Source organism: Ambystoma mexicanum, chromosome 7p (genome assembly GCF_040938575.1).
Source record: "Ambystoma mexicanum isolate Mex_15411 chromosome 7p, UKY_AmexF1_1, whole genome shotgun sequence".
Taxonomy (NCBI): Eukaryota; Metazoa; Chordata; class Amphibia; order Caudata; family Ambystomatidae; genus Ambystoma; species Ambystoma mexicanum.
The window spans coordinates 445,324,700-445,348,884 of record NC_090939.1 but is presented as its reverse complement, the minus strand read 5'-3'; the positions used below and the strand labels follow the sequence as shown (position 1 = coordinate 445,348,884).

Genomic DNA, 24,185 nt, shown 5'->3' with positions numbered 1-24,185 from the left:
TATATTACACCTTACTTGTCTGATGAAAACAGATTGCTTCTGGCCTATGCCCTAATTAACTCCAAATTGTATTGTAATAGCTTGTTGGCGGATGTTAGGGAGAATTCTCAGAAATGTGCTTATTTCCCTTCACCTTTGAGACCCCCAGCAACTTTTCTGGATTTTGAGGACTTGTTTTGTTTTTCCCTGGAGAGAGCGTGAGCTTTTTCTCACTCTCTAAGGTATTGATGTGTGTTTTACTCTTGTGTTCTTTGGTTATGGAGTTTTAGATAACCCCATAAGGCATCATCTTTTTATTGTTGTGTCACACAGCACCTTTAGTGCAGTGGCACAGGGATGTCCTTTCGACTCCCCAAGGTTTAAATAGCTTCTCTGGGATGAACTACTGTTCCCCAGAGAATGTAAAGTTAAATTGACTTTACTAGTTTCTTTAAATTCATAGACCCAGCACACACCATCTTACAATGGAGTGCTGGAGGGGTTACCTAGTATCCCCTGTGTCTAAACACTCTTGTAGCAGTTAAATGCTACCCTTTCCTATCAAAATGGCTGGTGGCAGTGGTTTTATAATGAACTACCATGATGTTTCCCAACCGCAAACACAGGAAGCAAAAAATCGGGGTAGCTATGTTTTTCAATACGGTGCCCAAGACCCCCCTGTAAAAACAGACTCCGGTCATCTCTTTTTGCCGTTTCTTTGTAGAAAGGTCCTTCTTGTGTTTAACTCTGCGCGCCAAACAAGGTTTGGTCCCTTTGTTCATGAGCCTTTGGCGGGATTCAGGACTGAAGTCCGACCATGGCATCTGAGTGTCTGGGGTGGGCAGTAAGTGAGGGAGGTGCCCGAAACTCCCTTGCTTGGTCTCCTAGGAGACCCAAATGCACTCTGGAGTGATTGGCTGGCTGACAGTCCGGCAAGGACAGCCACCCTGCTGGGTGAGTGGCAGCTAGGCTGGAATGAATGGGAGAAAACTGTTTAAAAGGCGGGTCTCCAGGGCTGGAAGGCAGAGTCGACCACTGGAACGAAAGAACCGAAGACGAGCTGGAAGAGGGCGGCTGCTGCAACCACTGGACCGTTGGTTTGCCCGGTGAAGCCCTGGTGCAACTCCGAATTGCCAGATCTCCAATCGACAGAGAAGCTCCTTCAAGGACAGCTTCTCCCTTTCAGTTGGTGGGACCAATCAACTCAGCAAACACCTTGATACCATTCTCTGAGCTGGATAAGATTAACCAGGGGGAAGGACACCAGTTTATGTTTGGAACCACAGCTACTTGAGCCGAAGTGACGCCATTTTGTTTGCTCTGACGACGATCCTGTGCAGTGCAGGAGTCCCCCGATGTCCTCCCTCTTGTCCCCACGACTGAGGCTTAGTAACAGCAAGACCTGCAGGACCTGCCAGAAACCAACGTCTTCAGCTGCATATGTTTGCTCTACTTTAAGGTACTGTGTCGTATGATTGAGAGATCCCAACTCTCGCGGTGGAAGTTTGTGCAACTTTCCCAACTCGCAGGCCTAATCAGCTTGTTACCCGACATATCTTGCTTTATCGTCTGAACTACTTCTAAAAACATCTACAAAGACTTCTCCATTTGAGTCAGAACTGTGCTATCCTATCCAAGAACACTAGACTATTGACTTTCGCCTGGTTTATTGAATTTAATTGACCCTCCTGGTACATTAAACCTTTGCATTATCTAAAATAAGTGTTTTCTAACCCTTTGTACAAACCTATGCTTTTTATTCCTATTTAAAATTACTGAAGTGCTATTTGGTTCCTTTTTCAGGGAAGCGCAAACTGTCTTTATAACTTAGAGTTTGTTACTGTAGTATATTGGTGTTTAATATTGAGTTGATTTCTGCTAGTGGAAGTTTTCTAAATGACTGTGTAAATAAATGTTTAAGTATTTTTTGCCAAGAAACCTTGAGTGTAAGTGTCTGCTTGAACCACTGTGATTGTGATAATTCTGTGTAACTGCTTTTACTGCTCACATTCCCTCTTGAGATAAGCCTGGTTGCTCAGCTTGCTACCAAAAGTGTGTGGTACAGACGGTGTGTTTTTGCTTACACCTGTAGTCCTAATTGTGTGTGGTGTTCCCAGAGGGTACTGCCTGCAATTCTGTCTAACAGTGCACACCTCACTTGTTAACCACAAGACATCACAGACCATTCAAAATGTGGCAGTAATGGGAATCCGTGGCCTTGGCAGGCATGATGACGTTACTGTGGCCAGATTAGGCAAGAATTACTCACAAAATTCTTATGTTGACTCATAAATGCTGGAATGGTAATGCCCTTGTATCTCTCAGACCGCCTTAAGGTTGCTCCAAGTAAGAGACAGCTTCAGTCTAATAGCGATACTAGGCTGTTTCAGCCATGCTTTAATCTACAGAAATTTGGGGATACACGGTTTGATGTTTGGGCCCCTTGTGCCTGGAACAGTCTCCGGACCACCTTCCGTACCATCCCTTGTTTGTATCTGTTCAGTAAGAAGGTTTAAGAGGGGTTTCTGATTCCGGATATCTTCTTTGCTTATTGTCTTGTCATGTATATGTTTTATGTGCACCTTGAAGTCTATGGGCTTGTGGTGCGGTATAAGCAATGCATAATAATAATAATAATAATAATAATAATAATAATAATAGGAGATATTCCAAACAGTGTCACTTGGTGAATGGAGGAACAATATGATTTACTCATAATTTGATGTCCCCCGATATTCAATTAGAAAAAGTGCCCCTTATGAATGACATGCACTGAGTATGAAAGTAGACAGAAACATGTAGAGAATATAATAGATAATTTGCATAACATACAAATGTTGACAATTAATAAGGATGCTGTGGTGAGAAATCTATTGCCATGTACATTAGACATTCATGATAATTAAGTGCTATTAAAAGGACATTGTTTTTAAGAAGATGGCCATATTGTGTGTAGTGAGCAGTGTAAATGTAATATTGTATTGTGTGGCACACATTTTATATTTACATGTAATCAATAAAATAATCTGTGAAGTGTATTAATAGACTGCCTACTTACACAATTGTGTTCCTCTAAATTTGGATATTGTATAATTCAGCCCAGGTATTTAGGGGGGAGGGTTATAGTTACTTGTATTCTCCACCTTAGGTCCGACTGGCATCTTTACACTTTCATAAAAGTCTGCCTTTACTGGTTCCTGACTGTGGTTGCACCAGGGATCCAATGGGACATGTTCTCTCATCCCTTTCCCAGCCCCATGGTTCAAAGAGGAGAGAGAACATGTGCCCCAAGTCCTATTCCCCAGCGAGAACGAGCAGGCCACCATTAGTGGCTGCAAACACTATCTAAGGGAGATTCCCACATTTGTGTAGAGATTTGCTCAGTTTTGAAAAAAGTTAATTTTGATAGGTCAGACAACAAGGCATCCCTGCCTTTTAACCTGACCACCATCATTGTGTCCATCGTCTATAAAGGTCCTTTTTGCACACCAAGCAACATGAGAAGAACATACGTAAACTGCTGTGATGTAAAGGCACAAGCTAAGCACTCCTGTCACCCCCAGCCCACAAAGCTTTCCTTACCAACTTCTGTCCAGCACACATACATTCCACCTTTCACGCCCCCATTGCTGCCGACAAGATCCGCTCAGACAGAATTACTCTGCAGATTGAAACAATTGCGAAACAGTGCCTATGTAATGTACAGTATTTTGCTTATTTTCAAAAGTATGTCAGGTGTATACACTGTTTACATTAGCACACTGCTGTTTTGTTTTTGCCACATTGTTTCAACAGACACTCTGTGGGTTCGTCTTACTCTATATGAAGGCCAGCTGTGTGAAAAATCAAAAAGGACCCGTCACTTGACATGACATACTGTACCGTAGCTCTGTCATTGCATGCTGGCATTATCCTCCCCTCCGCAGCATGTCCACATCCACTCTTTCCATGCCCAGCTAAGCATGCACTGCTCACAGGGACTTTTACAGTACCGCTTACTAGACTGCACCCGCCCCAATGAGATCATAGAGTGCCTTCAAAAATGAGAAAAACAGACTACCCAAAACCTACTGTCTAAGCCCTTTCCAGTCATTATGGTGGTATAGCGGCGTCACTTTTGCAGTGTCAGAACTACTAATGGACATCTCAGGGTTGGTACTCACAATGTGAGGAAGACTAAAGTGCCTCCCATCGCCAGTTTTAGAAATAATACGGAGCAGTTTCTACCACAGTCACAATGATAATTGCTTTATCATATGCAGAGAGGCAGTGCGAAGCTGTTAAAAAGGCTTAATAGCTGTGGCGAATAAAGGAGTGTGTGAACAGCAGTGTGGCCATTACTATTGTGTGCTCCAAATGTTTCATAAAGGAAGGCATTGTGGACAGTGGAGTAACTTTGCTGAAAATGTTCGTGGGGACATGACATCTAAAGGAAAGGTCCGCCTGCCAAATGAATGTGGACACAATGGTGTGCCATGAAAGTTGAGGGGGACAAACACCCTTGCCCTTGCCCCCGCTAAAATTACATCCATGAATGTAGATTATGATACAAAGTATATGAAGGTGGAGCACTTTTGGGCAATTCTTACGTGATACTGACGGAAGAGAAATGAGCAATCTTCAAATGATACCAAGCAACTTAATATATACCAGAGGATGAAAGTTACTATGACAGGACTAGACGCGACTAGACAGAAGATTATCTGTCTAAAGAGTGTTCAAGTGAGAGACGACTATATGTAACTCTTTATAGATGTCCTATGCCATTGTGTAAAATCATCAGAGCAAAGTAACTGAGATGGCATGGGGTGAGTATGGGCATGTGAGTACTGTAAGCGGTAGTTCTATATGTGGCAACACTATCATTCAATTGTATGTCTGTTATGGGGAGGTCAGAAGGGTCCTACTGAAAATATGAACACATGACTGCTATGACAGTGAGAGACACAGAGCAAACAGGAGGGTCCAGGTACAATTTTTTATTTGGGACGCCTCTGATGATGAGGGAGGAAGGTACGTTTAGGAAGGGTCCAGGTCACGTGTTTGGTGAAGGCACAATTCCCTCAATTTCCACTTGGCACAATTAACTCTTCTGCATCAAAGGTCTCTGGAAACTACACCCTCTCAAAAGTGTTTTACCCATCCAACACCTATCACCTGTCCTTCAGTTAATACCCGTCATTCACAAGTGCTATTTCTGCAGATCCCTCACTGAAACCCTGCCTAAACCCTCCCAGGTGGCCTGGGGAAGGCAGATGCTTCCTGATCTCAACCCTGGGAGTGGTGTACTGCAGGAGGATCAACTGGGTATATACAGGGCCCAGAGTAATGAGGGGATTATGTGGGATGAGACACAGTATTTTTCCTCTAATAATGGAGACACTTACCACTATGTCAGAAGAGATTATGGCTAATTGCCATGTTAATGTCACTCAACCTTGTATTTAATCTAAGGTGGTAAGCCCTAAGGTTGTAATACGAAGATCTATTATACCAAAAGAAAGAATATTTTTGGTTCCTAAAATCAAATGCCCTCTTCAATACCAACAGTACACTACAAGGAATGGTGCAAATGTTGTCCTCTCTGAACCATTTTCCTCTAGAAAAGTTAAAAGATACAGCCCCTCTGTTAAAATTACTAAGTGAAATAAATCTACCCTTAAAAATACTCAAGAAACGGAAAAGCCTAACTTTGATTAGGTAAACTACATGTCCCAGAATCCTAGAGGGACTGAGACGAAGAAGAGGGCTGAAGAGGCACATGGATTTGGTAGTCAGGCAATTAGGCCTAATAGCCTTTGCAAGGGTCAGGCAATTTAAACAAGTGGCTCACACCTGAAGCCAATTGCCAAACCTGTGGTGCATAAAAGGCCGCAGCAGAAGAGAGAAGGAAGGAGCTGGAGTTCAAAGTCTGGCAGTAGAATTAGTAGTAAAACAGCACAGGGATGGCAATTCACAAGGAAGTGTGAATGTGGAAACAACAGATTTCACCTGCAAGTTCTGAGAGGATCCTGTGTTCTCAAAACCTGCATTGCCATGGCCACACTGAGGAAGACGCGCTGAGAATGGAGTTTTGCCCATGTGTGCTGAGTGGTTTTGATTGCGGAGCCATGGCCGTGCTGAAGCCTGAGGCCAGTAGCAGAAGGCAAGCCGAGGGACTGAGGAGTGAAAGAAGCTCCCAATTGGCATGGACTGACCAAAGACACCCGTGTTGAAGAAGGGTGTGGGTCCGAAGTGTGCCCAAAGCAGTAGTAGAAGTTGAAGAAGTCAGGACAGTGAATCAGCCCGCAACCACAGCGTTCCTGGAGCTGGTGAGTGAAGTTCAGCATTCAGGTTCAATCAGAAAGCCTTGCCTGTAACTGTTACCAGCTCCAAAGTAACTCTAAAGTAACTCATGTATGTTTAAAAGTGAGTATAAACTGTTTGTCGTCGTTGAAATCCTTTATATCAATGGATAATGCCATCTGATACATTCCAAAACAAACTAACATTGACATTCACAAGCGTTACAAGTGAATGCAGCATCAAAGGAAGGTTGCTTCTGGCCAATTGTATTTTCCAAAAAGAGTTTGAAGTCATCTCTGTGATACCATACAATCAGTTGCATCCCTTTAAGGTTAAAGTTCTATCTTAACGAGTGGACCTATGTGCCCAAATATGTTTTTCCTTTGAAGACTGAACCTGTAGAATTCGGAACAGTTATTTTTTAAGTTCAGAAGTTATTCTAGTTTTGAGGAGAACAAGCATTACCCAAGCCGAGAGGCTAACCCTTTGCATAGTGAAACAAGTCCTATTTAGATCTATCCGCTGATCTGCGAGGTTGTTAAAGGCCCAGTATCCTCTGATACAAGTGTGGCATTGTTACCTGAAGCTGGAAGAGTGACAATACAGCTTCTCGATAGTTACTTGAACCTGGAAGGTGTAAATAAAGCTGGGGAAGGGAGCTGGATGCTTTTAAAGAAGATTAAGAAAATAATCTGTAATGCTGAAGACTGCTGAAGTTGAGAAAGAATCAGTCTTAGGGCAGAGGCAGGTTATACTTGTGGCAGTGAGACAGACAGAAGAGGCAAAGAGGCTGCCCCTTTCCTGGAGCATAGGAAAGAAGAGTGCCTTGCCTACCTGTAGTGGTCGAAGTGTCTTTATATGTATAATGATTATGAAGTCTAAAGTTGAAGCAGATGTACCTGAACTGTGGTGGTGTACACTGTCAGTGGATGTCACGTTGAAGTCATTTGAAGTAGGGGCATGCTGTTGAACAAAGGAAACTGTTCTCATGGTAACATTAGTAGAAGGGTGATTGTCAAGAGGAAAGCAACAACCCAAAAAGAAGCATCCTGACAATTATACCAAATGTACTGCAGACGTCATAATCAAATGTAAAGTTGTAGAAGTAGTTGTTAACCTATTCTTTGAACTGTAACAAATAATCTTGGAAAGACGATATCCAGGATTGCCATTGGTGCTATTTTCTTGGCTGTTATTGGAAAGGGATCTTTTCAACTGAAAGCTGAAGAATTGTTAGCAGTGGATTTTTGTTTGATGAACTTTTACTTTGACTGAGAACATACAAGAACTGGTTCAAGACTTTCCTTTTCCTTTGAACATTTGGGAAGTTGACTTTGGAAAACCTGGGTTAGTGATTTAAAAAGGACAGGTGAAGGTCATCCAAACATTGTTCAATTACTGTTCATCATCTTGTGTTAATTTATCAATGGTCTTGAATGTTTTGTTGTTTAGTTTGAGGGCCAGTTTGTCTATGTTAGGAGTTACTCCTGTAGCCTTTAGACCAGGTAGGGAATTCCCTGATAGAGTAGGACAAACAAGGATTTGTTTCCAAATGTTTTCTTTGATAAAATGTCTAATGTTGAGAAAGCTACAAGCAGTTGTCCGCCTCGCTTTACTGACCCCTCACACCATGCACCTTCACATTATCCTGCTTGACCTCTCTGCAGCTTTTGACAATGTAGATCATCCCTCCTTCCTACTAACTCTTTATTCCCTTAGCTTCAAGGGTACCTTGTTTAACTAAGTGGCTTCCCTTTTCTGAATATTCGATCTGCAATGCATGAAACTCCAGCATCTCCTCTAAACCCTATCACATGCATGGCCCCCGAGGATCTTTTCTAGGTCTCCTCTTTACACAAACTTCTGAGGTAATATCATCTCTTTCTTTCACTTCCACTACCACCTCTTTGCCTATGACACCCATATCTTCTTTTCCTTTCCTTCCTGCACCTTTTACATCTCCAGTTGCCTCACAGCCACCCATCACTGGATGGGTCTAGGGGTCTGATGTTAAATTCAAAATGTAAATGTTATTCCTACATGCCTCTGCTGCTAATTCAACTCTCCCATCTCCTATCACCTTCCTTCCGGGACTCATCTTTCCGTTATTAAAGACTCACAACCTTTGAGTCATCTTTGATGGTGATCTGAAACTCCAATAGTTCATCATGGATACTGTCAAGGCAGCTAGAGTCACTCTTATCAATATGAAGAAAATCCATCCCATCTCACCCACCACTTGGCCGAAATGCTTATCACTAATCTAATTCTCCATGTAACTTAACTATACTGCTCAAGATGACTTCTTGGTTTCCTCCTATACTTTCTCTCCTCTAAGCAAAGCCCTAAACATTACTACTCACACCATCTACAGCTCATTCCTTCCCCACCACTACACAGAACCACCATGCCGGATGGCTCTCCATGGAAATGGCTCTCTTTACATGTTCACTTCTTGTACACTTGCTCCTGCTCTTTGCTAAGTGTATCTCTCTGTATCTCTCTCTCATACTCTATATTCATACTCTTTCATTATCCCCTCTGCCTCAACTTGCTTCCACTACTTCTCCCTACTTGCCCCCTCCACCGTAATAATCTCCCATTTAATGTAAAATGTATCCCTTCAATGTAGCAGTTAAAAACTAGATTCGAGCTCCATCTTCTTGCCAGTGAAGGGGCCCCTCACTCCTCTCCCCATAACCGACAGCTGCCGACCCCTTCCCATTAGGCCCCACTCCTATGCACCAGTTGTAAATATGTTAATGTGTAATTGCCAGCGACCATGGATCTAGGCCCAAAGAATATTTCATTTGACCATGTCTGTTCACTCATCTAAGTCTCAGGTTAATGTGCCATAATCTTACCCCTCACCAACTAGCTAATCAACATTTGCTATCTTGTTGCTATTGTAAAGGCACCCTTCCAAAGGACTCCCTTTATCTCATGCATCGCTTCCTTTGTACAACATTTATGTTCAAAATGTCACCCTACATTCAATAAATGCATTACAAATCTCAGAGTCAAGCGTTGCATGGCTGACCTAATCCAGATAGATGAAGGGTTTTCATGTCCTCATTGCTGCCATTGGCCTCTGGGATAAAAGTAGAAGAAATGTCTTCTCATGTACAGCTTGGGTCTAGGTGTTCATAACAACATCTTGAAGTGCGTTGTTAAGGGATTGGCTCTTATGACAACCTCAAAACAGGCATGAGCTAATACATCATGCCGGAGGTATGGATTACTTTCTAAAGTAGAATAAAAGGTTGAAACTATAGACAACTCATCATGTGCCTAAAAGCAAAACTGCAACATTTTTATAGATACTCCAGTTATAAATCATTGAAGTCACTGGTTGTTATAGCGGGTTGTCAATCATCATTTATATGGAAATTGCACCAACATGTACAGAGACCTGGAGATATGCCAGTGAAGACCCATGCCACTCTCATATTAGATTTACATGCTGAATTAAGAGATAGTCATAGTCCAGGACAACATATATACATATATGGGACTGCAGGCAAGTCCAAAGGCAAAAATTTGTCAGGCAGGTATTTCTGCAGATGTGATCAAGCCTACCAGATATATGAACTACATGAAGACCATCATTCAATAAAGAGGAGACCTATGCTTTCCCACCAGGAGACTCAACACTTCAGTGAGTGAGGTACTTTCAAGGTAACAAGCCTTATGAAACTACCGCCTCATCCTCTGCCAGTGAAGGACACTTATCCAACTATGTCTTAGCCCGGGGATGTTACAAAGCCTCCACAAATGGCCCCATCAGGCTGTCCATGACGTTACAGTACATGGACAGCCTGATGAATTTCTGATCGACTCTGATAAAAGGTTCTACCACAGCACCTATCCCTTGTGTCCCATGACACGAACATAGAGCAATATGGATCAGACAAGCCCCTTCCCCATGACCCACCTGCATTGCAACATTAAAGGAGTCTAACTACTACCAATAACACTCAGGTCTAGTAGGCATGGTGATCAATGCATAAGAAGGCAGTTGATGCCTTCTTAGCTTCAGGCCTGAAATATGTCATATTTCACAGGCTAATGAGTAGAAAGTGGAGAAACGGCTTTGTTGTTGCTGAAAATACATTTCCTTTACTATTCCAAGGTTTAGGAAAGTTGAAAGGTCATTCCATCCAACTGCATATCACTGAGTAAGTGAAGCAGATAGCCAGGCACTATCAATGCATGCCATACAATGTCGCAAAGCAGGTGAAGTTTGAGATCCAATCACTTTCAGGCCATGCCGTCATTAAACCTTTTAGTGGTCCAACCCCTTGTGTCTCGCCCATTCTCTCAATGATAACACGTGGCTGGTCAGATTTGCATATGCATAGACATGCATCAGCTAAATAAAGCCATTCAACGTGAAAGTCCCCTGGCACCACATATCAAGGACATGATTCACCTGCGCAATGGAGCCAGTGCATTTTCAAATTTAGATCCAACCAAAGCTACCACTTGCCTGAACGAGAACCTGCACCAGGACAGATCACCACTTTTGTCACACATTTGAACATTTACTGCTGAAACCAATTTCATGAAGAAATAGGAAAAGTCAAAGGCAAAAGAGACGTCAATTGGGAGACGCCATGGTTCGCAATTGTGACACCTGGCAACTCCTGTTTGACCCCTGGCTCTGCCTCTGCGACCCCTGGGGTCTGCAGCGGCAGAGAGAAACCAAACGTAAAGAGGGCTCTCAGACAAGAGCAATACACAGGGGATCCGTCTTTCCTTCTATGGTTGCCAAACACTGGAACACGCTGCAAGGGAAATCTACACCTTATAGGACCAGCTGAAATTCAGGAAAAGTCTTAACAGACTGAAAGTGTAATCTACACCCATCAAGAAGTGGAAACAATGCTCCTCAATAGTTTGACTTTAACGTACAGACAATAGCTAAGGGAATGTCATACTGGCTCCTGACCGTCTGCTAGAAAAAAAAGCATGGGACTCAGGAACCTATAATGACTAAAGACATCACATAAAGGCACTGTCAAACCATAACAGAATGCCTTCTTTGACTTCCAGAATCTATAAACGTCAACACAGGATATCTTCAGGCATCAACCTCTAAAGCCAAACACCATAACACAGCCAAGAGCAAGACCAATCATTTGAAAGTACTACCAAAATCCCAAGAACACTCCCACCTTTTGACTAACGCTCCATTTGTATCCACCCTACTGAAGGCATTCAAATGAAAAGCAGCCACTCACACATAGATTTTAAAAAAATACTTTCTCCCCATACCTTACAAAGATGCACCTCTAATTACAACTGACATATTCCCAGCCAATTCCCAATTATTATTATTTATTATTATTAATATGCATCTGCACTATGTGCACAAGGCCACCTTTCAGGACACAAAGCTTTCAAAACCTCCTTCACTTCACACCTATAATGCTTACAAGCATGCAGAGCTCACAGTACTTTCAATCTGCAACTTCAGATCAAAGCATTGCAATCTTGCCCTTCCCTCTCCTCCCAACTAACCAAATCCACCCACTCACTGCGAGATCTGCCAGAGTGTCTGGATACCATGCAAATGGCAGCAGACCACAGGACAAATCCTAATAACATAACTCACCAAATATGTAACTTTGCGACTTCCATTGCTTTGTATTGTGGAACCTATTCGATATTTGGTAAAATCCTGACTGCAAGCATTGATATGTTTTTACATTTGACAGTATTAATGGAAGAATTTGTATTTTCATGAAATTTTGATGAATTATCATTTGCACTGTTACTGGAATGTCACGCTTATTTTATGACCGTACAGTCAAAATATAGAAACCAAACAAAGAAAAACAAAGTAAACATTGTTACGCTGGGGAGACAAGGAGGAATTTAAGGCTGAGTTGGCTTTGTTGTACCTCCTCCCTCTCTCTAGTGCTGGATTGAGTTATTTATGCTGCTTGACTTTTGCCTACAGAAAATAAGAGAACAAAATCCTCAAAGGATCTCCACGGCCACCATTTCTGACCAATATTCCCCAAACACGGAGGTGACTTTCTATAATCTCTGAAAGGGACTAATGTGTCTGGCCTTGAAGAGCAGGTGCAGAATGGTTGTGTATGCAATCGGCTTAATTGGTAATAGAGAAAGAGATGAATAATCCATGGCAAAAACACAGTTATATCTTAAGGCCAATTACATCAGCAAGATCCACAGTCTAAATGCATGCCTTTCCCTCATACAGGACTCAATGTGGATGGGCTACCACAAGTTGAACCCTGTAAGAAATCAAATTCTGCATCACCAGTAGGTCATCCAAGCACTGGTTCAAAACTGGCTGACATAAATTAAGCTTGATGGATTTATCCCCAGTTTGCTGTCAGTGCAATATTCATATCATTCTGCTTCACCATCTATAGTGACCTCTCGATCAACGCCTACAGCTCCAAGAAAACTCATTTTTTCTAGTACCAATTTGCTCCTCTGTTCAAGATTAGGTCCTGCTAATCAAACTCAGATTTCAGGACCATTGTCAAAGCTCTTGTTCTCCCTCCTCACTGGTGAATAGGCATCCTCCTTGAACCTACAGAAACCAGTCAAGCATGCAGTAGCATGTCTCATCAAAGGCGCACAGAAATTGGACTGCCTCACACTTGTACTCAAGGAGATGAACTGTTTACCTCATCAGACAAAATAATTATTTTCAAAATCACATTCAAGACAATGACAACAAAGGCACCTTACTAGATGTCTGATAAATTCACCATCTACCCGCTTTAGTGAAACACAAGCAGTATAATCATCATTATCAGCAGGAAAACAAGGAAACTAGCCTTCTAATGTTACCCAGTATCTGGAACATCATCCTGATGCATATCTACACTGGATCACCACCTACCTCATCAGTAGAACAGAAACAAATATCTTGGGCCCCTGAAATTCCTGGCCTCACCTACTTATCTGCAGACAAGGACCACTACCCCAAGGATGCACACCCTCACCACTACTTTTCAACATCTACATGGCACCCCTAATACATCATCAATAGATCTGGTATCTCCTGCAACAAATATAGAGATGACACACAAATAATATGCAAATTTGTGATCCAACCATCACCAAATGCTCTAGACATGAAAAAATGCGTGGATGACAGCAAACAGACTAAAACTAAATCCTAGCAAAACAGACCTGATGTCATATAATGCTACAGGTTATACCTCCACCACAATCCCTTGGCCTTATGAGATAGGACCTTGCCTGATCCCGTTGACCACAGTAAGGAATCATGGAACCACAGTGGGCAATACCCTCACTCTTCATCTGCAGATTAGAGACTTTGTCAGAAATTGTTTCTCCCAGCTGTGCATGCTACGTTCCATTTTATCTTACTGAACATTCGTCCACAGGGCCATGGCCATCATTTCTCTAATACTATCCAAAGTAGACTATGTCAACAGTCTCAATCGCAAACTCACAAATTACCTAATGAGGAAACTTCAAAGCGTCCAAAATGCAGCAGCAAGATTACTGCACAGAATGACGCGACTTGATCATATCATACCAGCGTTATGCAGTTTTCACCGGCTACACATCAAAAAAAGAGTTCATTTTAAAATATTGTGAATCGTCCATGGTTCATAACATGGAGTGGGCATTTCCTCCTTCATAAGTAAGTTCCAACACCACACTCCTACCAGAACACTTAGGTCCAGCACTAGTAGTACCCAACGTCAACTAAAAATGGCAAGGAGAATGCTGCTTTTCTGTTCTGGCTACAAAACTGCGGAACACTCTATCCACATCCCTCCCCCTGGAAGTGGGCCATCTGACTTTCAGGAAACAGCTCAAGACCTGGCTTTTTGACCAACCACTTTAAAAACAATTAAAAATAATAGCAACTGACTAAAGACTGTGCACCAGAAACTTGGACTACTTTAAGAGGAGCATTTGTGGAACTCTTCCCACAATCAGCTATGCAAAACCAATTTCCTTGATGGATAATCTGCTTTCTGACATTGGTCCGCAACTGGATCTAAGTGAAATCTACAACTTAGAGCCAGGAGGTAACAGCCTAACCCCCCCCCACTCCATCCCCTCAAAATCGCTCAACTATATCCTCACCACTAAAATCATACAATCAAGCACTACCCATACTTCTTCAGGTGACTGACCAGGTCTAGTGCACTTAACAGACTCTTCCCACACTTCAGAAAATAAATACTCTACTCTTCAAAGAAAACGTCATCAGCCTCTAATGTGACACCTCAGTCAGTACAGATTCCCTGGCACCAGTTATAATACTCTTTTCCCATTCTGAACAGCTCTCAGTTACTTATCAGCTAGGTCCCTATTACAATACTACCCTATACAATGCACCATCCATTTTTTGTTTTTGACTGCAAGGTGATGCTAAAGTACGACCTGTAAGCTGAAACTATTGTATTGGAGTACAGATAGAAGGGAGATGGCATGTGAGGAGCTTATGCGTGTTGTTTGGTTATTTACCCATCCACTGACTGGTTCTTTACCCATCCCATGATAATCCCTATGGATATACCCACCCACTACCTGCTTCCTTCCTCCCAAAACATATCACCTGGAGTCTCTTTAAGATAGACATATTTTATAATGTAGATAGTTTGCTTCCATGCTTTACCTTGAAAGATTATTTTTGTCCAATGTTCTCTTTACGTTTCAAATATTTTAGGAGCAGTGCATAAAGTGAAATATGATCTTTTCTCTGGTTATCATCTCCAGACAGCTTTGACAGGGGAGGATGCATCACAGTTCTCATTTGAATGGCTATATCTGGATCCCTTGCCTCTTAGTATTTAGCCTTTTGATATTTGAAGCCTGCTGTTGACCCTGGACATGGTCACAGTTTTGGGGATTTTGTGCTTTTCCCCCAAAATAGATTCTCACTGCTACAGCCATATGCACTTTTAGGGATTGACCTCATAGGTAGCAGATTGGCTTCTGGAACCAACAAATTTGCTCTTATTTGCCAAGCAAGAAAGTAAGAGCGGCTTTGGTGCACCCTGAAACTAACAGTCTGAAACTATCTGAAAATATACATTTGAGAATGTTGGTTTCTTATTAAGAAAAACAGTTTGTCAGCACTTTTACTCAATTTATATATTATTTGGAAGAATGCCCTTCAGTCCAAACTGAGTTAATTGTGGATACACTCAAAATACAATGGTAGACATATTTCCCTCTAGACTGCAATCTCTGAATTATGAAGATGAAATAGAATTGTAGAGGTTATCTGCTAAAAACTACCAATGAGTGATAACTTTGCAGGCAAAGACACACTTATCACCAGGAAAAATGGCATCTTTTCTGTAAAGATCCTATCAAGATGGACCAATTTTCAACAGATACCAAGAATTAAACAGGGAGCACCAGAACAGGCTTAAGCATAGTGGATATTTTGATCAACTTATAATGGGCCAGAAAGTGGTAAAATATGAAATCCATAAACATTAGGTAGACAGAGCAAAATATACACACCTATACAGAAGCCGTGGAGGCTGTGGCATTGGCAAGAAATTCTTCAATATACTGAAAAGTCTTCTTAGTGTCAGAAACAGTCTAAGAACTGTGTGGTGGCTCAGAGTTCCTGTCAGTGCACTCAAGGAATGGTTGCAAGGAAGGCGTTGCCATGGTCTCGGGGTACCTGCTACCTCTTTCCTCTAACATGCTCCACCAACATTATGCATTGTAAACTCATGTAACTGTTTGTAGGGGACTTGCTGTGTTTTACATGTGTGTGTGTGTATGTGTATGTGGGTGAGTCAGTAAAATACATTTTTCCCCCATTGGGGGAAGGCCAGGGCTTCCTACATAGCTTTTCCCCTCTGGACCAGCTCTAGCAGTAAGGACAGAAGCTAAATATAGGGTTGGATGATACCGAGGGCACAGAGGCGTGATGCAATCAAAGAACACGGGGTGGGATGGCGTTATGCAGTAATGGACATATCAATAACGATTTATGTAACCTAGAGGAGCAGATTGAGGGCAGGGTCCCTCAACAGTTCTGGGAGAGAACAAAGTTCTTTGTAACAGGACCTACAACTAAATTCTCTGTACAGGCCTAATCTCTAAATAGTATTACATACTCTCCACAACATGGACTTTCGTAGTGTGTTGTTTCCTGCTGAGCCTTTTGGCTTTGCGCCAACCATGTCTAGAATATGACCTGCTGGGGAAAGCAAACATCAGTCCTGATCTTGCGGCGATAAACATTTGGAGAACTGACCTTTAGGGGCTGTACCAACGAATGTCAGAAATCAATTGCACTGAAATATTTATTGTTACCTTTGGTGAATGGGTAAAATAAATGTAGCAGAGTGCTCCACATCCAGGCCATAGACACAGCATTAAACTGATGCTGCAAAAGACATCTTTGTCCAATATTCACCTGAGTTGTTACGGAATTCATGTGCACCAGCCGGCGGAAATGGGCATGTGCACCTGTGCATTCCTTCATTAATCACGCATGGGCAACCATAGGTCAAGCTCCCCACCCCCACACATCCATTCATTTTTTTGCCGAACAAATTGTATATAAGCATTATAAGCTCTTGGAAAAGTCAAAACCAAATGGAGAAAAAAACCTAAGAACCGATGACCAGAAACCCATAAGAGAACATACAAATCAATCGCTGCAACATGGTCCGCGTCCGCCGACTTATGATGAGAGGAGCTTTACATACTCATTGCTGAAAACACCTACATTTGTTGATCCATTAAAATGACAAGAGAAATATGTAATTACAATGACACACCTACGACCAACAAAGCCTGTGGTCATCTTCAATCATACAAACAGTGTATGTGTAATTCATGCCATTCCAGAATTGAAGCACATCAGTATGAAGGATATAAATCTGGTCAAATTTCTAGATGATGAGAATCTTGATAAAGTTGAAATACAATTAATGAATCAGATAACTACGCAAGAAATCCTAAAAGCTGACATTCAGCTACAATGTATTGGCTTCAAATGCATTAAGAAGAAGGACACGGACCAGAGGTCAACACATGACACATTGATGTATAAAATAGATCACCAGCCGCCATTCAGACGTGAATTTGATAAATCAGACTTGAATTTCGCTTCAGCAAGAAACAATGACTCATCATTAACAATCATGTCCTTTAGTGTGGAAGATGAAACTTATACTAACCAAGGCCTGTCTACATCCAGACATATCCAAAGAGAATATACGTTTCAATCAAAAGAAAATTAAAGTAGCTTATCAGTGTCCTCATAACAACGAGTGGAAAAACAGAATGAACATATCTTACTGGAACACTAGAGGCCATGGTCATTTATTCCATCAAACACACCCAAAGCTACAACAATCTCACATAATCTGTTTACAAGAGACATGGTTGTCCGATCCTCCTACTTGTGAAGGATTCAACATCTTTACTAATCCAGCCATCACACAACTAAAAGTAAGACCATCGTCATGACAGATTATGATGATAAAAATCACCTCCCTTTGGACCCCGATTGAAGCAAGAAATTTGAATCCATGGATCCAGTACGTAGTGTTACAACAACAAAATAAACTCTTTTGTAATCAGTCCCCACGGACCGTTATATTTAATATATATTGGAACCTCTTAGCGGTTGAGGATACCTTACACTTAGATACATTTTTGATAGCTCTCTATAAACTTGTCAATAAGTTTCAAGCAATCACATAATAATTTGTGGATATTTAAACATACACATTTTTGATAAATCTGGAAATCAAAAAGAGAAAAAAGATCTGTCCCAAAGAGCCAAATCCTGGATGAAAGAAATGAAAATGAGAAATCTTACCCTTACTTGAACTTATCAGAACGTGAAATTCCATTTAAATCCGACATGGTCACAAGGTACATCGGAAGCAGCACTGGACTATATATATATTTCAGAGAACATTGCGAAGGCACTAATGAAAACGGAGATCACAGTGAATAACAATAGTGACCATCGCATGATATGAATGACATGGCTACAGCAAAACCTATACCGAGAGAAAACTACACTCCCTGCCATGGAACTGAATGCTAAAGCGACAAGACTGAGACTTAAGGCAGTTGATGTAATAGGTTTAAAACCAGATTTATCAAGAAACAGGAAAAAAAAGATTTGGAGAAAATAAATTACGAGTGGTTATTTGAACCACATTACCAACTGCAAAAAGATCGTAAAAAACAGCAATTGCCTCATATTCATAGTTGCGATCCGCTGATTGCAACGAAAAAAAGGGAGCTACAAAAACTATGCAGAGACCTAAATAAGTTAAGATCTAAAGAATCACACCTTGCACTTAAAACAGCCAAACAAAAACACCGGAATTGGATAAAATCACATAAAAGCTGCATGTTACAACACAACTCAGAGCAAATGCTTGCATGCCTTAATAACCGTAACACTTGAGAACTATGGAGTTTATTAAACCCAACAAAATGTGTCCAACATCGAAGGATACAAAATGTTACCGAAGCCCATTGGCTGGAACATTTTACTGCTCTATACAAGAAGAAGGATACCCCCGAACTCCCAGTTCAACTGAAAATGAACAAATGGCAAATCACAATAACCAGACAAGAAATAATACAAATAATCATGAAATTGAATAATTCACGAGCACCAGGGCCAGACGGCCTTACAAATGCTCAAATCAAAGCTTCTCCAGAGATATGGGCGGACATGATACTACAAATGATCACATTGATTAATCAATTGAACCAAATAACCTCAACGTGGAAACTAGCGGTCCTGATTCCAATCTTTAAACAAGGAGACAAAAAGAGTCCCACAAATTAAAGGCCCATCGCATTATTAAACCCTTTGGGAAAAATATTTGCTACCATCTTATTGAGGGCACTAACAGAATGGGCCACGGAAAATAAACTGGTTTTATCTGTGCAGTCGGCACAAACATCAATCTATTCCTTCTGAACCTTGTAAAACATGAAGCAAAATCCTCAAACCAACAGATTTGGATAGCACTTGTGGAATTACACCTTGTTTTCGACTGTGTGAACCGACAATTGTTATGGAACAAATTGGAAAAGTGGAACTGCCCTCCTTATATATTGCAACAAATAAGGCTACTCTACTCTTCAACAAACATACGAGTAAGGTTAACTGAAGATGGGCAAATGAGTGCTTCTATTGAGACCTGGAACGGGCTGAAACAGGGGTGCCCGCTAGCAGCCACCCTTTTCAATCTATTTACATCAGATCTTCCATGTGAAATGAAGTCGGATAGAATATATCCTCCAACAATAAACTCAGTAAAGGTACCAATAATGATGTATGCAGACAACATTGTTTTACTTGATAAAACATCGAAAGGTCTACAGGAGAGTCTTTGATTGTTGACAGACTACATGGAAAGAAATGACTTAAAAATAAACATAGCGAAAACCAAAATCATGGCTATTATGAAACCGAAACAAAATGAGGAGAAACCGGTGATACACATTAACAGCTGCCCAATCAGCATTGTATCATCATACAAGTACCTGGGAATTGTGATTAGTCAGACAATGGAAGAAAAAGAAAGGGAGATAAATCTAAAAAAAAAGTAATGGTTTTGGCGAGACAAGTATATATACTCCATGAAAAATTTGGTAAATTCTCGTTCTGACCAATTATTACATTTTATTGGAGTAAGGTTATTCCAATCCTTACATACGGAAGTGAAACACTACTAAATCTACCTAAAAAAATATGGCCTATTCTGGAAGCTACCTTTTGGCGGAAAATAATGAGACTGCCTAAATCATTTTCAACAGCCCGAATTCGAGCTGAAATAGCAGTTCAATCACTTACATCCGTGGTACGCTGGAAAAAATGTGACCTTTACTGAAAAATAACATGTGAACAAAAAGTGTCAGCTCTAGAAATTTTTCAATCAAAATCTGATCCTATAAATGCTAGGGCGTTGTTAAAATGGAAACATCAAATATTAATAGCATTAAGAAATGAAGATATAACAGAAGAAATGCAACAAATCAGGCCCCAATATGCCAAGAAACAAGTAATGTATAATGATTGGATAAATACAAATGAATTCATAACCCGATATAAAGAAAATCAGACAAGTAAATCCGAAAACAGAGCCATCAATGAACTGCCACTGTACTTGTATAAATTCCCCGATAAAGACATACAAATGTTTTTTGTGAAATTTCGGCTGAACATATTACCCACAAGAGAAAGAGTAGTAAGAACTAAACAGCAAAAAAACAAAGAAATCTCTTGTCGGATATGCAAAAATCAGGTGGAAACAGAAAATGTGTATCATCTCACGATGTTATGTCCTTCTCTCGATCAAGAAAGAAATGTATGTTGCTCCTACTTTGAGAGCGCACATAAGACAATGAGCTCAGATCAAAGATGGGCCTGGATATTGTCAGGGACTGAGAAACAAATGATCCACATCATTTTTCATTTTTGGAAGAAGATTATGGAAAAAATTGAAAAATGTGAATTGATCGAAATGTATAACTTAAATGTAAGATGTTTGATAAGATAAAATGAAAAGTTTAATTTAAACTGAAACATTTTAAATTAAAAAATAAAAAAAATAAAAAAATTATAAGCTCTTTGAAAATGTATGAAACTCTTTGAAAGGTTTCCCATGGGGTGTAAATATTGCTCGGAATGTTGCAGTGCTTGCACACAAACAATGATAGATCGTTTTCTGAGATTATCAGAACTCCATCATATCATTGTGGGTCAATTTAATATTTGCACATATTTATATATATTTGATAGGCCATGAACATATACTTACATTTCTTCATTAATCTTCCACCAGCCATGTTCACAGCCATTAATGTTCTTCACCTTGATAGCATAGTTATGAAATTTCAGTGCAACACCAAGGTTGACATTTGGCGTCTACAGTGAAAGAATCAAAAACAATAAAAGTTATCCATTCCCATGTGAACACTTGCAGCCCATTCATTTAGATGGTATGACTGATGAAAAAAGAAAAGCACACCATTATTATCAGAATTTTAGAATTCTCTTAAAGAATCAGGCAATGATGGCAGTAGTTGGCACATGCATTACCTTGCAAGGCGAGGGATAAAATAAACGCTCATAGTTATCCGCGTTATGTTGGGCCCTCTTCAGGCGGATATGTGGATAGGGTTTCTGAATGTACCATTGCCTCTAACACTGTAAAGGTAAGACCAAGATCCTGCTACCTGTAATGATATTCTCTACTGCAATGATGCTGTCTTATTTTACTTCAAAGCAATTTGGGGCTCATTTTGAGGTCTGCATAAAAGGTCGGAAATCTACACAGTAAATCCCTCCTCTATGCCTTTCATATGGCAGAGAGGAGGGGCGGAACATGACTTACGTTTCGGTCATTGCCTTTCCTCTCCACCATACAAATACTCCAGCATTTGCATTGGCGTGCATTAACATGCAGGTGCAAATGCTGGGGGTTCCTGTGGAATCCACATTTCTTTTACCCCAGCAAAGAGCAGGTGGACTCGATACAGATCCATTGTAAATGCTGCCTGCCATTCGTAGATGGCAGGCAGCGTTTAATTGATTTGCCAATGGCGTGCAAAAGGGAAGGGCAAAAGGCAGATTACATGCATGTACGCTGCCTTTTGCCCTCCCCTTTTGCACTCTGGCGTACAAATGATGAAAATGTGTGAGCGGCGACCCGTTGATGTCGAAGTGTAAATGTAACAGGTTCCTGCCATCAAATTACATTGAACTTGAATAGAAGCTCTTTTGTGTCAGGCACACACATAATTCAAATGTCCCTACTCTTTACTAGCACAAGCTTTCTAAAGCCAACTGTGTGGCATGGAAAAATAGCTTATCTTCTCGCAAGCAGGCACAGGGATTCCCAGATCTGGAAATCTGAGAAAACTCACCCGGGTATCAAAGAGTCCATTGCTATAAGCAATGGCCACTGTTAGACCCAACACTGAGACCCAGTGCAATAACCATAACAGTTATGTTCCCACCTTCCCTGACCTGTTAGCTTTAATGCCCACACCAGACTATACTTACATATAGCCCCTCCTTGTAGCTCCAACATCTCCATTGTGCTCCCTGTTTGACTCTGCCAGCTTTCATTTTGTCAGAAGACCACCTCACTCCTCCTTGCTTCTTCTAGGTCTTCCTGCTTCAGAAGCTCTCCTCTTTGCCTCCTTTAGCTCTTCCTGCTGACAGGAAAGGCCCATTGAACACTCGGCCTGCCACTGAGTCCTCCACCTAACACAGCTAAGCCTCAGGATCCCCTTCATCATTAGCCATCAGCCCAATCCATCACACAATCCAATAACCACAGGGCCACCTAGCCTTTAGCGCCATGCAACATATATCATTCTCCTGGCACGGCTGAACCTACCCCAGAGAATCTCTGATTCTTCTGACCTTCCAGACCTGTGACCCTTTCAGCCACGAGGGTCAGTGACAACCATGTCAGCCTGATAGACATCTGGTGCAAGATTCCTCTGGCCAACTGTCTCCCTATTGCACCCGGTGCACCACGGATCACCCAACTGTCCAACCATGATTAAGATGCTTATGGATGCCAGATAACTGTTCATCACCATTTGGTCTCAGGCCAAACACCAGACCAACCTATGCCAAGAACCAGGTTGTACCAGGCTCCTTATCAATTTTTCGCCATAGGTCATCTGTCCTCCTACTTGTCCTACTACACCTATACATGCCCTGTCTATGTTACAAGGCCCCAAAATGCCATCCAACATCCTCAGCCCCAGACCACATCAAGCCAGCTGTCCTCATGCTATCCACACGCAGATATGCTTGCAAGCACCAAAGTTCCACGGAAAGATGCTGACTTCTATTTGTCCCAGATTGGCTTAGAGCAGCTCTTCCTTCTGCTATGTAATCTTTTCTGCAGATTTCCCTGCAGGATCCTGGGAATACCAACCATCAGCTGCCTCACAAACCCTAAACCCAATGAAATACGTCTGCTCCTCCAGACACTCTGCGTGCCCGTATAGCCCTTTGGCACTTGTTGAACTCAGGTCAGTAGCTTCTCCTGCCTCACCTGCTGCACCTGCTGATCTCCCTGTTCAGAGTATCCAACAAAAACCCTCACCTTCCACCCCAGGTATTCACAATGATCACCATCCATTGAGTACCACTCTGTGGGATAATATTGTCTTCTGTTATTTCAGTGCTCTGAGACCTATGGGTGTGTAGCGCTATATAAGAAATACATTATTGTTATTAGTATTATCCCATCCAACAGGTCACAAAGATATCATGATCACAATCTGGCCTCAGACTGTCACGGACTAGCTGCTTACTCTGCCTTATCCGCTAAACCTGCCGATACCCCATCCTGACCTGGAAGACTCAAACCACTTTCCTGGAATTGCTTGTCCATGTGCATGGTGGCATCTCTGCCCACTCAGGCTAGACTGCTGATTGCCTTTATGCAGATCCTGCACAAATATCCTCAGTGTTTACACATGAGCGCACACTGATCCGCACGCACTTACTTAGCCATAACCCACCTCCCGGTGCACCCCTTGCAACACACTGTGCTCCACTCGGCACATGGGCTACCCAGTCACTCAATGACACAAAATAAAAAGTAATAGTGCTATCTGTTGGAAGATGCCCCTGACCCGTGCACACCTTAAATACTTAAAAATTGGATTTGCCAGTCAATGGATAGTGACAAATTGTGAGTTTTAATACCAGTGTATTACATATTACTGTATTTGTGTATTAAAAGAAAACCGCAGTACAATCTGAAACATGCTTGGAACACTTTTTTTTGCGATTAGACAACCTTATCACAAAGTAATCACAGTAACAATGCGTCAATTATTGCATTTCAGAAACACATAAAGCCCTTCATCCCTTAAAACTGTTAATTGCACACACACAAAATGTT

General features: G+C 41.5%; 1 protein-coding gene across 1 annotated transcript in view; it reads right to left on the bottom strand.

The window, feature by feature from the left end:
* Window positions 1-24,185, bottom strand: part of TMPRSS7 (transmembrane serine protease 7) — a 731,423-nt gene that overhangs the window by 394,606 nt on the left and 312,632 nt on the right. The window contains exon 13 of the mRNA XM_069636244.1: window positions 21,069-21,175. Within this exon, the coding sequence (XP_069492345.1) occupies window positions 21,069-21,175 (107 nt within the window). The remainder of the gene's footprint in view (window positions 1-21,068; window positions 21,176-24,185) is intronic.